We start from the raw sequence: 15678 nt of genomic DNA, 5'->3' as shown, positions 1-15678 counted from the left end.
CCCTTAACAAAGACCAATCTGCGTAAAGCATCGGTCGAATAAGAAATCGCACGGTCAATTTAGATTTGACACCTACGCGTGAGATTAAGCCTGCTAGTACTTGATAAGACACTTCTGGTGCAGTTATAACATGCTATTGAGAAAACTCACCAAACAAAAAATACACACTGTGTCAGTCGTTTTTAACCTGTTCGCTAATTAACGCACCTAGTACAGAAAACACACTGTCGCAGAGATTTTCACCCCTAGCGATAATTAATTCACCTTTCAGTCAATTTCTCACCCTGGTTAATTAACACACCGCATCTACAGATTTTAGCCTATTCGTATTAGATTTGTTGCAATAATTAGAATTTTACCGATATTTATACAAATTTACCAAAATCGGTCGATATCTATACCCTAAAAGTACAAATAACACTATTACTACTTCTCAGTGATAGTACCCTGCTTTCTTCGAAAGGCCGACTTCGTGGAAAAAAGTATTGACTTATACCCCGAAAAATTTTGTAGGTATAAAGAGTTGCAATACCCAGAAACCTGATGATTATATATTCTATAAAACTAGCTTTCATCTAAAATCTTATGTAAGACAACAGACAGCAGAAGATCGATATCTAATCATATAGAAAGAAGTCATAATACTCATAAGATAAATGAGAGGAAGATTATGATTATCAATTCATAACAATAAGACCAAGACCATATTTCTACAATACAGCCTTGAGTTTCACATTGATGACAAACAGGACATTAAAAACAGGACATCTGGTTACAGAATCAAAATTAGTTATCCTAATCAGGTCAAGATTGTAAATTTATGCATAACATTAACATCATGGGAATGACCAAACTTATCTTTATCCTTTATAAACAAATATTTTGACCTGCAATAATTATCACGAAACATTTGTGCCCTCAACACTGGGGATAAGGCCACACCAATCTGTTTGTTGTTTCCATATTATCTTTATATATGTAAATATTTATTAAACATACATTATGCAAGAGCTAAATCTGTCTATTGCAAGTTTTTCTTTAAGCCTGAAATGTTATCTAAATTATTAATTAGACATTAATTAACCTATCCAGATCATAATCAACTCTAGATGGCATCGCTAGCCTGCGATCTTTAGTGGATTGTGAGCTGATTTACTGCATAACTTTCCTTCACGATTTAACGATTAAATGGTTAATCAAGACTATGCTGTTTATCGTACTGACTTTAGTAATGATGATCAAGGCTAGGCGGAAATTCAATCGCTTTGTTCTCGGTTCATAGTGGATCAATTTGAATGAACTTTTCAGCAAATTGCTTTTACATTATCTATTTTTTAACTAATATAGTGAGAATTGCCAACTCGTTATCGAATCTCCCATAATGTATCTTTAAATAAATAGTGATAAGAAAAAAACATAGAGATCAAACAAGGATCAATACCTTAAGAATTGTGATTCACTACAGAAAATCTTATGTTATCCTAATTCTCTTTTGTACTATAACAAATTTCAAGCTCTAGAGAGTGTCAAGTTTGTAAATCAAGAGCAAAGATAAGTACTGATGTTCGATGAATAATTTTCAGTTGATAAAATGAGTAAATAATTGTACTTATCTCCCCTTAAATGAAGAAAATATCTAAATAATAACGAGCATTATTAAGAACAGTCGGGTACTTACAATCTTTGGTTTGTATGGCGGTTGCACATCTCTCGTTTCCATATTCACCCAATGTATTCGTCGAAAAAATGCATGTTCTTTAATATCTCGTTCCCCTTGAGCTCCACACCCTAACCTTTTTGCTGGATTTTTGGTTAACAACTGAAAGGATAAAATAAACAAAACAAATGATGAAAGGCCGACCAAACATCAAATTTATAACATATAATTTGTTGAGATATACTGAGATGTAATGCTGCATTCATTCTAATAGTTATCTACAATCTTACTAATTGATCAGAAACTATCATTACACACAAATGAATATATTTTCTACAGTAACAATTATTAAAATATATTTATTTGGCATCAACTAATAATCATAATTGATTTAGTATGATCTGTTTGTTTTCAAAATATCTAGTCAAATTTTACTTTTATTTTTTATTCAAACTGTTGACAGAAGAACACAAAATTTCAATCTATGGACCTAAAATTATAAATGCAGATAGATACTTCACAAAGCAAATAAACAAATTCAATTTAACTAAATCCTGTTGAGCAAGGCACATTCATTTATTTAAAATGAAAAGACTAAATAAATTCATACCCCTTTACATATTGAGACAGCTTCTCGAGACATAGACTTGGCATAAGACACATTGTGGTCCGTTATTGACGTGAACAATTCTTCTTCATCTTCTCCATCAAAAGGCGGCTGTTAGAAAAATATATCATTAAAATATACTCTTCAAAAAAAGTAGGGGATATTGAAATGCAAATACCTATGCAGGTTGTGATATGATAAATAGTCATGGACACTTGACATGCTTTGAGAGTATGTTCACATGCAATAGCGCCATACACATGGGAGGGGTTCATTGTCAAATTTGACACTTCAAGGAAGGGTTGATGAAAACTGCCGCTTGCTAGTTTATCCTATCCATCCATGTTTGCTTTCCTATCGATTCTTGCATAAGATTTACTGTTCAGCATATCTTTGCTTTAGTGTGTTACATTTAATTTGATCGGGAGATGTGTTCGTCGACGTCAACATCAAGCGGCAACACTGCAAGAATTGACCATGGCACTACAAGAGGAGTGGGTCAAGAGGAGTGGGTCAGATTGCCCCAAATCCTGATTTGACGGTTGATTAGGAGCATGCCACGACGAAATGCTGAATGTCTGAGCATTAGTGGAGCAATTACTCATTAAGACAAAAATCAAAAATGTCCATTTTCATTTTTGACAGTGTATCTCTTTGCGAATGAAATGGGGCCGTCAGATAAGCCGCCCATACGAACTGTTTATGTTCATGTGTAGGCAATTGGCCTGTTATTAACATACACTGGTTACCTCTAATAAAAACAGCAGTGCATTTCCACACTTTTGTATTGTTTCTGAATATCCCCTACTTTTTTTGAAGAGTATATTACTGTGGTCTTATTCACAGAAAGAGGAAAATTTGAGATAAGGAATATTTGAGATAATATGTGAGTGTCTTAAAATAGGTAGCTTTAACTTAACTGAATAAGCATGAAAAAAGTTAAAAGACATTTGCATAAATAATTTTACATTCAATTTCTATTTTTTTCTCTTTTATTTCTTACCTGAATAGTAGAAAAAAAACCCACAAAATCTGGCCTATTTTTCTCCTAGACCCAGACTTCGTGAATTGATGTTTGGATATTCAATGTTATTTGTAAGTTACAAGTAAGGATTCATATATCTAACATGATTAAGAAGAAATTTCAAAATCTGACTAAAGTGAAAATTTCACTTTATTTTCACTTTTCCTCAAATTTTGAACGACATTATAGATAATATCATTTATTAACTCTGTTAATAAGCTCTGTTGCAGAGCAGAGAAAATCTACCTCCATCATAATACAGCTTACCATTTTGCACAAGACATTTATTCCTTCATTATTTTTGTGAAGATAAACATCATGAGTGGAAATGCTCATCAAATATTATTGAAGTACTAATTCGTCTATTTACCAAATGATTGAAATCTGAGATTGTATATAGAATACAATATGTCTTTGGAGGAAATGATCAGTTTGAATTCTATATATTTTTGAAGAAATTGGTTAATACAATCATGATTGACAATATTCACTTTTCAATGTCACATTATGAAACTTTGATTTTTCCTAACTTTAACAACAGTTAAAGATACATACATTAGTTAAGAGTTTAATAAAGAGTTGGCCATTCTTGCTATAATAATTCAAAAATAGATGATGAAAAAAAAAAAATATTGAAAATTTCAGTCAAATTACTTCATTCTGAACTAAGTTGTCACTGTTGGAAGTTTGGGCTAGAAATAGGCATCAACTGTCTCTGCACTGTCTCCGAGAATTGCCGATCGTTTGATTGTCAGACGATAACTCCACCCACATAATCTTGATTATCAAGTAACATTCTTAATGGCTACGGTACCCTCGATTGACAGGCCTTTCATCAGCCGTTTCCTGTAGTGATGTCAGTAATTTACGAGAAACATTAGCTTGGTCAGCCATTTATTGATTTAATTATTAAATGGACGACTGTTTAAATCCAAGCTGTATCCAAGCCATCCTAGGGTCTACAGAGTTGATTTTGAGCTTGTCATGTAAATAAATGTCTAATCAAAACTTATGTAGCTTTAAATCTCCTTTTAAGCTCTATTTCTTAGTCTAATAGCAATACTAATGTAGCTTTAAATCTCCTTTTAAGCTCTATTTCTTAGTCTAATAGCAATACAAATAATTGCCAAGTTATCATATGAAAAAATGATTAAAAGTATCTTACCTGACCCGCTAACATTTCATACAGAAGAACACCATACGCCCACCAATCAACAGATTTACTATATGGTTGATATAAAACTATCTGTAATTATAAAACCAATAAGTTTAAAGGCAAGTTTGAATACACTGAATTACAATCATGATTCTTTATTTACATTCAAGAATATAGTTACAAGGTTAATTTACATGATTGAGCGTTTTTAAAAAGTGGAACCATAGTGGCACAGTGGGTAAGGGGCTGGTCTTGGGTACGTTTTTAGTGTTGGTCGTTTCCCTTTGTCAGTGGTGTACGACGAAGGGCCAGGCAATGAGCAGTGTCTAGTTGCTAGGATGTGACAAAATATCCTACATAGTACACTGCATGGTGTATGACTGTCTTCATTAGCCTGGCTGGTGCAGAAAAGTAGGATGTTAAACCTGATTTCATTTCATTTCTTAAATTAGTATGCCAACTTCGTGCATGTCTCCATAATCTACAAACACCAGTATCACAGTTTAAATCAGTTCACGGTTTGGCTCTGTTCCCAAATTTGTTTACAACAACCCTAACTGTTTATTATTACTATAAACCTTTGATTGGGGGTTGTATTTATTTATATCTTTTTCTTATTTACTTATTATTGTAACACCTATTGAGTACTGCATTATATGTCATATATTCTGTAGACCTTTCATTTTAATTGCAATTATATCATGGTTAAGGTTGCAACTAAAAAGAAGCAGAGTTATAATGATTCGATTTCACCTATATCATACACGATCAGGTATCTTGACTCAATATGCGCTACCGCAATGTTGGGTGGATCAAAAACCAATGATAAATCAGCTGATAATCCATACTTTATTTTGTAAGAGACCCACCTCTGGAGCAATATAATCTGGTGTACCACAAAATGTCCGAGTTAATTTTTCACCAAACATTCCTTCTTTACACATACCAAAATCAGCTATCTTTATGTGGCCTTCACTATCTAACATTACATTATCTAATTTTAAATCTCTGAAGAAAAAAAATAACCAATGTAAAATAAAAAATTTCCTTACCTAAACTGAACAAATAATAAGGGTTAATAAGAGTTCTTTAGACAATTATAGGAAAGATGAGGTTTGATACCATCTTGGCCTCAATGTTCATTGATAGAAATGAGTTATCAGATGCTTACAGTTGATTACAAGAATTAAAGATAGTGGTAAGAAATCAATACAAAGTAGTGTTAACTTTAGAAGGCCCTATCATTTGTTTGAATTGATCGAATTTAATCATATTTGAATCAATATGCTTTTTGAAAGACTACTTTTTACGGTATATGGCCTACATCTGCAATTTATTCTATATATTGGGTATTTGATTTTAATCTGAAAAAAATTTGGACACAGAGGTATGACTGCCTCTGCATACAAAATTTGTACTCTGATAATTCAGTTTCCAAATACACTACTACAAGAGTAGAAATTTGTTTATCTTACCTGTAAACTATACCTTGCAAATGGAGATAAAATAATCCAATTGCTATTTCTGCAGCATAAAACCTATCAAAAAAAAAAAAAAAAAAAAAAAAAAAAAATTATAAGATTCAACAATTGAAAAATAATGGCCTAATACATCTGCTGACAAAATATACTAAACAGCAAAAAAAAACGTCAGTAGAATATACTAAACAGCACAAAAAAAAAGTCAGTAGAATTTCAAAATCGGAGAGGCACTTTAATCAAATCATTCTAGAAAACGACTTACTAAATCGATCAAAGCAATTTTTTGTGAACAGTATGTTGACACATTAGTGATTAATTCATCACAATTCAAAGACATTATGAGAAGGTTTAGAGTCTGACACAGTCTTACATCAGCGGTGCACAATTCCCATCGCCCGAGAAAGGTTAATTTTTTTTGTTGGACAGCTGAAATTTCGCATTCCATCCGCCCGCGGACAGGCCGATTTTCTCTGACAGAAATTCTTTTAAATTGAACAATACTTTGTGATCGAACAATACTTTGTGATCGAACAATACTTTGTGATTAAAGCATTTTAGTTCCAGTCCGCGCAATAATAATAGCCGAATAGACTAACTTCAGTCAGAATAACTTACTAAGCACACGATCTACCGGTACTAAAAATAACTTTTCTAAAATTAACGAGTATTGTCGAATGACAACATTCCTTACCGAAGATACCGCAATTTAATTTGACTTAGTTAATGGGCATTTTTTGAGACACCACTCATATTGTATAGTTTAATTTAGTATTCTTGTATTGTAATATTTGATTTTCAATACGGCATACGCTTGAATGAGAAAAAACGAGTTTGCAAGGGTAAATTGGACCTGTAGCTATAAAAACGACGATTGCACAAAACCAAATTTTTCTGATATTTTTTTCCTTTTTATCCCTCCGTTTATGGTTGTTGCTGTCTATTACAATTATAACATCTAATACATTATTGATGATAATATGGAAAGGGTGAGACAGTATTGGAACATTTGGATGCTTAAATATTTGTTACTTTGTTATTATTTTTATGTTTAGTCATTAAAATAAATTACCAGCGGCTGCCAGGCAGGATACGCCCACATTTTCGAGAGATGGATAGAGAACAAGCTAAAAAGAAAGTGATTTTTCCTACAATCAAGGGCCATAATTCAGGAAATTACAATTCGATATGCGCAAATATCGAAAGGAACCAAGATCTTTGGCTTATAAACTTACATTTCAAGTTTCAACAAAATCAGATAACCAGCGGCTGCCAGGCAGGATACGCCCACATTTTCGAGAGATGGATAGAAAACAAGCTAAAACGAAAATGATTTTTCCTACAATCAAGGGCCATAATTCAGGAAATTACAATTCGATATGCGCAAATATCGAAAGGAACCAAGATCTTTGGCTTATAAACATACGAGGGGCGGCCATTTTTTCTGTCAGTTTTAGGCCGATTTTCACGAAATTCAAACTCAGCCGTCCTTAAGGTGTAACGGTGATATAATAACACGTTTTTTTAAATCGGATAAAAATTATGACCTCTATAGGGTCCACAAGCTAAAAACGCAATTTTTCGAACAATCAGGGGCCATAATTCAGGAAGTTACGGTCCGATATGCGCGAATATCAAAAGGAACTGAGATCTTTGGGTTATAAACTTACATTTCAAGTTTCAACAATATCGGATAGAAATTGTGACCTCTATAGGTCCACAATCTTGATATACCATATTTTTACGCTATTTGAGAACGAAGGGCGGCCATTTTGTCTGTCAGTTTTGGGTCAATTTCCATGAAATTTGAACTCAGTCATCCTTAGGGTGTAACGGGGATATAATAATACGTTTTTTTAAATCAAAAACGCTTTTTTTCGTACAACCAGGGGCCATAATTCAGGAAGTTACGTTCCGATATGCGCGAATATCGAAAGGAACCGAGATCTTTGGATTATAAACTTACATTTCAAGTTTCATCAAAATAGGATTAAAATTGTGACCTCTATAAGGTCCACAACCTTGATATACCATATTTTTACGCTATTTGAGAACGAAGGGCGGCCATTTTATGTCAGTTTTGGGCCGTTTTTCGCGAAATTCGAACTCAGCCATCCTTAGGGTAACGGTGATATAATAATACTATTTTTTAAATCGGATAAAAATTATGACCTCTATAGGGTCCACAAGCTAAAAGGCCATAATCCATGACGTTACATGCCAATATCGAAAGGAACCGAGATATTAGGGTGATAAACCTATATTTTAAGTTTCATTGAAATCGGATAAAAATTGTGACCTGTAGACTGTTCACAAACAATTGTGGACGGACGGACAGGGGCGACGACAATATATGAAAATATGGGCGTATAAAAATTGTGACCTCTATAGAGTCCACAACCTTGATATACCATATTTTTACACTATTTGAGAATGAACGGCGGCCATTTTGTCTGTCAGTTTTGGGCTGATTTTTACGAAATTCGAACTCAGTCATCCTTAGGGTTTAACGGTGATATAATAATATGTTTTTTTTAATCAGATTAAAATTATGACCTCTATAGGGTCCACAAGCTAAAAACAAGATTTTTCAGTGGCCATAATTCAGGAAGTTATGCTCCGATATGCGCGAATATCGAAAGGAACCGAGATCTTTTGGTTATAAGCATATATATCAAGTTTAAACCAAATCGGATAAAAATTGTGACCTCTACAGTGTTCACAAGCTAAAAACGTGATTTTTCATACAATCAGGGGACATAATCCATGAAGTTACAGTCCGATACATGCCAATATCAAAAGGAACCAAGATCTTAGGGTGATAAACCTATTTTTCAAGTTTCATTGAAATAGGATAAAAATTGTGACCTGTAGACTGTTCACAAACAATAGTGGACGGACGGACGGACGGACGGACAGGGGCGACGACAATATACATCCACATGAAAATGTGGGCGTATAAAAAACAAAACAAATGACGGATGGACAGACAGGGGCGACGACATTATACGTCTACATGAAAATGTGGGCGTATAAAAAACAAAACAACCTTATTTTTATATTCAGGGCATGTGTATTCTGTAGGGCTAGCCCATGGGCTAGTGGTTCAAAAGTGAAATTGTGCACCCCTGTATACATCAGTATCTGGTGTGTCCACCGCAAGTGTCAATTGATTGATGAACGCCATTGGCACCTGGAACCACACTCTCACTGGTGCAATCCACCAGCTGTGTTTGGTCTCAGTACGACGTTATTAAGTCCTCTCTGAATTTCATCCCAAATATGTTCAATCAAGTTTAAGTCCGGACTAAGGGCTGGCCAGTGCATAACGTTGACATCATTCTGCTGTAGAAAGTCCCGAGTAACTCTGGCAGTGTGGACACGGGAGTTGTCATGCTTGAAAACGTTGTTTCGATGACGTGTGAAATGTGATATGACGTGAGTTCTGAGAGCTTGATCGATGTAGCGCACCGCTGTGATGCTGCCTTCTCTCCCTGGACCAACATCGATGTGTTATTTATTTGTGTACTCGTTGAGCTTTTTCAAACCACAGGAAGTATGTACAAAGTTGAGTTAAATGCACTAGGCCAAATAAAAAATACCTGTGTTTACAGTGACTTGGCCAAAAAAACATATGGTTGGTTAGTCAATGTTTTTGGAGGTAAAAGGTGAGGAAAAAAAGTTTGCGATTGGGGAAATGAAATGAATGAATGAAATGTGGTTTTATGGCACGTCAGCACCAACCGGGCTATATTGCGCCAAACATATGATGAGTTATACAAGACAAACTAAATAATAATCACAATAGTAATCTATATATATACATAAATAAAAACAAATATCACAGAGATTATCAATTTAAAAACAATTATCACAACACTTTATGTATAAAATACAACAAATGAAAATTACAAATATATAATTAAAATTTTGTGTAAAAATTTGTCTCTTTTAAAAAGTCTAGTAATCTACAATATAGACCTGGTTGGGCAAATAATTGATATAAGGACTGGCAACGGTAATGATTAGATCTAATATCTTAAGATGCTTGCACTCAATCAAAATGAGCTTAACTGTCAAAGGAACATGACAGTGTTCACATTCTGGTTGAGGCTCTCGCTTTAAGATGAATATATGAGTTAAAAAAGTATGACCTATGCGAGAACGACACAAGGCAACTTCATCCCTCCTGTTGGTTCTATAGGAGGTTGGCCAGTCTCCAGAGAGGCTTAATGTGATGAAGTAAAATAGGGTCAGTCAGGTTGGGCCCTTATAACATAATGCATCAAATTTGGAACCATTATTCATATAACCATTCAATTTGCAACAAATTAATAAGAGAGTCAACAATGTATGTATTAATCTTTGACGTTCTCTGAAAGTATATTATAAAAGAAGTCATTATATTTGCTTATAAAAATGATTAAATATGATAGATCCACTTACGCTGCAACAGGTTCTTTAAATTTTCCCTCTTGTTGTATTCTGTACATTAAATCACCACCATTGACATATTCCATCACAAAATAAAGGCGGTCCTATAATATAAATGTAATGATCTATACAAACAACAGCTGGTAATTCAGGGATTCTAATACTAATACGATCAATTAATGCTCAAATTTTATGAGAATAATATTTGTAACCTATTCTTATTACTATTATTAGATCCTATCTTAAATTTGAGTTAAAAAAAGATCTTATAAAATAAAGTACATGTATTTCCATAGTTTTTTGAAGCTACTATTCCACCATGGAAAACAAATCACAATATTGCTTGCTCTTTGCCGACAGAATACTGAATTCATCATCAAATAGTTATATTTTGAAACTCCTTAACATGTTTAAGTATGTTTGAAGTAGATATATAAATACAAAATATGATAAATAAAGAACGTCTGATATGTAGTTTTTATCCTTGAACCCATTTTTATCAGCTGGTATCCGGTGAAATCTGTGAGGGCTACTTTAAGTTTTAACCTAAAACTGCAGACTTCTACTATTTGTAGGTGGAAAAGGTGATTTTGAGATTATGATTATACATTTGATTTTGTTAGATTTTCAAGTAGATCTCATCATTCTTTTCACAAAAACTTTTACAGATTCAAAATCGGATGAAGATTTTTTTCTTTATGGAGGCTCAAAGTTGTGATGTTTGACATTTTGTGCAAGAAATGTTTTTCAACGCTTTGAAAAAGTCATTTTTGGTGTTTTTTGTGATTCCATATTTCATTTCACAGCAAAAATGTAGATGTAAATTCATGAAATACAACTTTAAGGCTAATTAGGTTTAAATTTTCACATTTTTGTAACAATTTCTCCGATTTCCCCAGCAACTCCAAAATACATCTATAGATTTTCTCAAAAATTCCATTTTGTCAAAGTGATTTTGGTCAATTTTTTCATTAATCAGCGACTGCCAGGCAGGATATGCCCACATTTTGCAAAAGATGGATAGAGAACAAGCTAAAAACAAACAGGATTTTTTGTACAGTCAGGGGCAATAATCCAGAAGGTTATGGTCTGAAATGCCCAAATATCAGAAGGGACTGAGATCTTTGGGATATAAAGATATGTTTTAAGTTTCATCAAAATCGGATAAAAATTGTGACCTCTAGAGGGTCCACAACCTTCGTAGCATACTTTTACACAATTTGTGTACAAAGTGCGGCCATTTTGTCCGGCAGTTTCATTTCGATTTTCCCGAAATTCCAATTCAACCTTCATTATGGTGGAATGGTGATATATTTAAACGGTTTTTAAAATCAGAAAAAAAAATTGTGACCTCTAGAGAGAGAGAGAGGTTTAACGTCCACTCGACACAAACTAGGTCATTTCGGGACTAACATATGGTTTAATTTTTTTATTTCAATAATTTGCTTGCGCGTAGGGGTCTTTAGCAGAGGGAGGAAACCGGAGGACCCGGAGAAAACCCACAAGGTTGGACAGGCGACCCTATTCCTTGTCACGTACAACCGGGGAATCGAAACCTTGCCAGTTGACTCAATGACAGACCGTATGATACAGCGCGCGCATGCTAACCATTCAGCCATCCCCCCCGACCTCTAGAGAATCCACATGCTAAAAATGCGATTTTTCGAACAATCAGGAGCCATAATCCAGGAAGTTACGGTGTAAGGGTGATATATTCGAACGTTTTTTTTAAATCGATTAATAATTGTTACCTCTAGAGCAACCACAAGCTAAAAATGCAATTTTTTGTACATTCAAGGGCCATAATTCAGGAAGATACAATCCGATAGCGCGAATATTGAAAGGAACCAAGATCTTTGGGTTATAAACATGTATTTCAACTTACATCAAAATCGGATCAAAATTGTGACCTCTAGAGGGTCCACAACCTTGATTTACCAGATGTTTACACTATTTGCGTACGAGGGGCGGCCATTTTGTCCAGCAGTTTTGGCCCAATTTTCACGAAATTCAACGTCAACAAACATTATGGTGTAACAGTGATATAATAGAACGTTTTTATAAATCAAATAATAATTGTGACCTCTAGAGGGACTACAAGCTAAAAACGCGATTAATTCAGACAGGAACCAAGATCTTTGGGTTATAAACTTGCATTTCAAGTTTCATCAAAATTGGATCAAAATTGTGGCCTCTAGAGGGTCAACAACTTTGATATACAGATGTTTACACTACTTGGGTACGAGGGGCAGCCATTTTGTCTTCCATTTTTGTCTGATTTTCATGAACCTCAACCTCAGACAAAATCACTGTGTAACTGTGATATATTCGAACCTTTTTTTTTTTTTTAAATCGGATAATAATTGTGACCTCTAGAGGGACCACAAACTAAAAACGTGATTTTCCGTACAATCAGGAGCCATAATTCAGGAAGTTACGATTCGATATGCACGAAAATAGAAAGGAACCAAGATATTTGGTAGGGTGACCCACCATAAATAAATATCTCCATATATCTCGACAATTTCGCCACAATATTTATATATATGCCAAGCCTCAAATCAGTTTCACACAATTATAGTCACTAAATAAACGATCATGTTGTACTTAATAAGCTATGACCATTAATCATCTATAAATAATAGACTGAAAACTGGTTCCATGTGTCGTCCATAACATCCAGACACTTTTGAGTAAAAGATAGGTTACGTGCCCTTGTTTTGAAATTAGTCTCGCTTAACCAGTCTATCGACCATTCTAGGGCTGATTGACAGGTCGGGATAATCAAGACTACTTTTTTACGAAACATAACAGAAAGCTAGAACAAGAAATTGAATTTAGAAATGAGCACGTTAGCTAGCTAAACAATTGTTTTAAGAAGCTTGTAAAAGTAAAATGAATCTACTGCTAGTATCATGTTCCTGTCTAACCCGAGTGCTTTAGAGATATTATTTGTACTAAACCAAAAGATGCCGCTCTTAACGGTACAGTTAATGATAAAGCGATTTAAAAAATGAAACGAACGTAATTTCTAAATCTGCTGTAATAACCAAGAAGCTTAATTTTACTGCTATTCAAAACCCTATATTTGGGTTATAAACATGCCTTTCAAATTTCATCAAAATCAAATGAAAATTGTAACTTCCAGAGGATCCACAACCCTGATACTCAATATTTTGACACTATTAGCGAACGAGGGGCGGCCATTTTGTCCGTCAGTGTCGGTCCGATTTTTACGAAATTCAAACTCAACAATCCTTAGGGTGTAACAGTGATATATTCAAACGGTTTTGTAAAACGGATAAAAATTGTGACCTCTATGGGGTCCACAAGCTAAAAACGCGATTTTTCGTACAATCAGGGGCCATAATTCAGGAAGTTATGGTCAGAAATGCGCGAATATCGAAAGGAACTGAGACCTGTGGGTTATAAACATGCATTTCAAGTTTCATCAAAATCTGATCAAAATTGTGAGTGTCCACAAGCCAAAAACGTGATTTTTCGTACATTCAGGAGCCATAATCCATAAGTTATGGTCCGATACATGCCAAAATCGAAGTGAACCGAGATCTTTGGGAGATAGACCTACAGTGGACTCTGTCACATCCGATGTCTGATCACTCCGGATTGCTGTGACATCCGACATGATTTTCAAGTCCCGATTTATTTCCTTATTACTTCAGCCAAAAAATCGCTGGTAAATCCGAATTCTGTATGTTCCGGATTCCGACATCAATCAGCCATCCCGTCACATAATTTCCACTGAATCGACACCGGATAATCCGTACTTCAAACGGTGGGTGTGAAGCATCCAATTATCGGTGAGATTAAAACTCAATGGGTGTGAAGCCAGAAAAGATTAACAAGCAATCACCAATCAATTATCGGTGAGATTAAAACTCGCAATCGCCGGTCGGTGTTGATTACTTTGATAATGTTATAAATTCTTTGTTGATTATTTTACAATTTATAATCTCTTGTAAGAGTGCGCTTGGTATTTGATTTTAGTTATTCATGTCAAATACCGCGACATTATATAAAAATTGCGGCGATTGAAGAATCATTATACATTATTGTATTCAAAATGTCTGAATGTCCTGCAAAGCGTGCCCGAACAGATTTGACATTAGATGTAAAGCGGCAACTTATAGCAGATTTCGAGAAAGTTCCATGACCTGCGCAGAAGGAATTAGCCGTTAAGTATTCAATTGGCCGAGCTACAGTGTCAGACATATTAAAGCGTAAAGATGAATTTAAACAGAAGTTTGCCGATAATTTAAACTGCAGTAATTGTACACATGCATTGTTATTGTTAATTATTTAATGTAATAAAATTTTGAAAGTACAGAAAGGTTTATCATTTTTAAAGGGAATAGCATTCTGGTGATTCGAAGCTACAATATAAAAATACTTCCGTTTTTCGAAGTTACAGTATTTCCGGTTTTGGAGAAAGCTCGGTATTCCGAAACGCTGTGTGATCCGAAATATTGTAACGATCCCGTACGATGTCGGATGTGACTGAGTCCACTGTATATTTCAAGTTTCGTCTATGTCAGATAAAAATTGTGGCCTGTAGACTTGTCCACAAACAAATTGTGGACGGACGGGGGCGACGACAATATGTGTCAACATGAAAATGTGGGCGTATAAAAAATATCTATATGCCTTCTCTCTAAAGCTGGATATATGTTCATTTTTGAACAATTTTCCACGGCACAAAATTGGCTATTTTTTGGGCGTTTTTGGGACATTACGCTCATTTACACGCCTCCAAACGCGAGCACGCCTATCGGTGAAATCCAGAACATTACAATTTCTACGCTGCCTACATCATTGACGCCTGTTTGTCATGAGCTGGCGAGTTAATTGAGGCACAACACGCAGTCGTCGCGCATGCAAATGGGCTGCATGTTGCCGATTTCTAATTGTTTGGGGTGTAACTCGAATTCCTGTAACTTGGTACAAGTTTACAGAAAGCAGATTGGTCATTTGTCCTCGATTTCGCAGGACCTGTGTACGAATGTATCGATCCTGGGCATGTGTAGTGGCTCTAGGACGAGGTCTATCATCAACATTGTGTGTTAGTTGGTACCGGTTCCACAGTCTGCTGATCACCGACTGTGACACATTAAGCATGTTGGCTACTGCTCGCTGTGTAGAACCTATTTGAAGCATGCCGATAGCACGTAGACGTTTATCATGTCGAAGACGTCTCACTGCAAATTTAACGTAACACACTAAAGCAAAGATACGCTAAACAGTAAATCTTATGCAAGAACCGATAGGAAAGCAAACATAGATAGGATAAACCAGCACGCGTCA

At 34.9% G+C, this 15678-nt stretch overlaps 1 protein-coding gene across 2 annotated transcripts in view; it reads right to left on the bottom strand.

The window, feature by feature from the left end:
- LOC126811705 (calcium-dependent protein kinase C) overlaps positions 1 to 15678 on the bottom strand; it is a 193509-nt gene that overhangs the window by 15224 nt on the left and 162607 nt on the right. For both annotated transcript variants that reach the window (XM_050537565.2, XM_050537564.2), the window contains exons 10-15: positions 10369 to 10460; positions 5920 to 5982; positions 5314 to 5452; positions 4454 to 4534; positions 2268 to 2375; positions 1679 to 1819 (exon numbers count right to left, since the gene is read on the bottom strand). In XM_050537565.2, the coding sequence (XP_050393522.1) occupies positions 1679 to 1819; positions 2268 to 2375; positions 4454 to 4534; positions 5314 to 5452; positions 5920 to 5982; positions 10369 to 10460 (624 nt within the window). The remainder of the gene's footprint in view (positions 1 to 1678; positions 1820 to 2267; positions 2376 to 4453; positions 4535 to 5313; positions 5453 to 5919; positions 5983 to 10368; positions 10461 to 15678) is intronic.

The sequence above is a fragment of the Patella vulgata genome, chromosome 2 (assembly GCF_932274485.2).
Source record: "Patella vulgata chromosome 2, xgPatVulg1.2, whole genome shotgun sequence".
In the NCBI taxonomy this organism is placed as follows: Eukaryota; Metazoa; Mollusca; class Gastropoda; family Patellidae; genus Patella; species Patella vulgata.
This window is presented reverse-complemented; position numbering and strand designations above follow the sequence as displayed.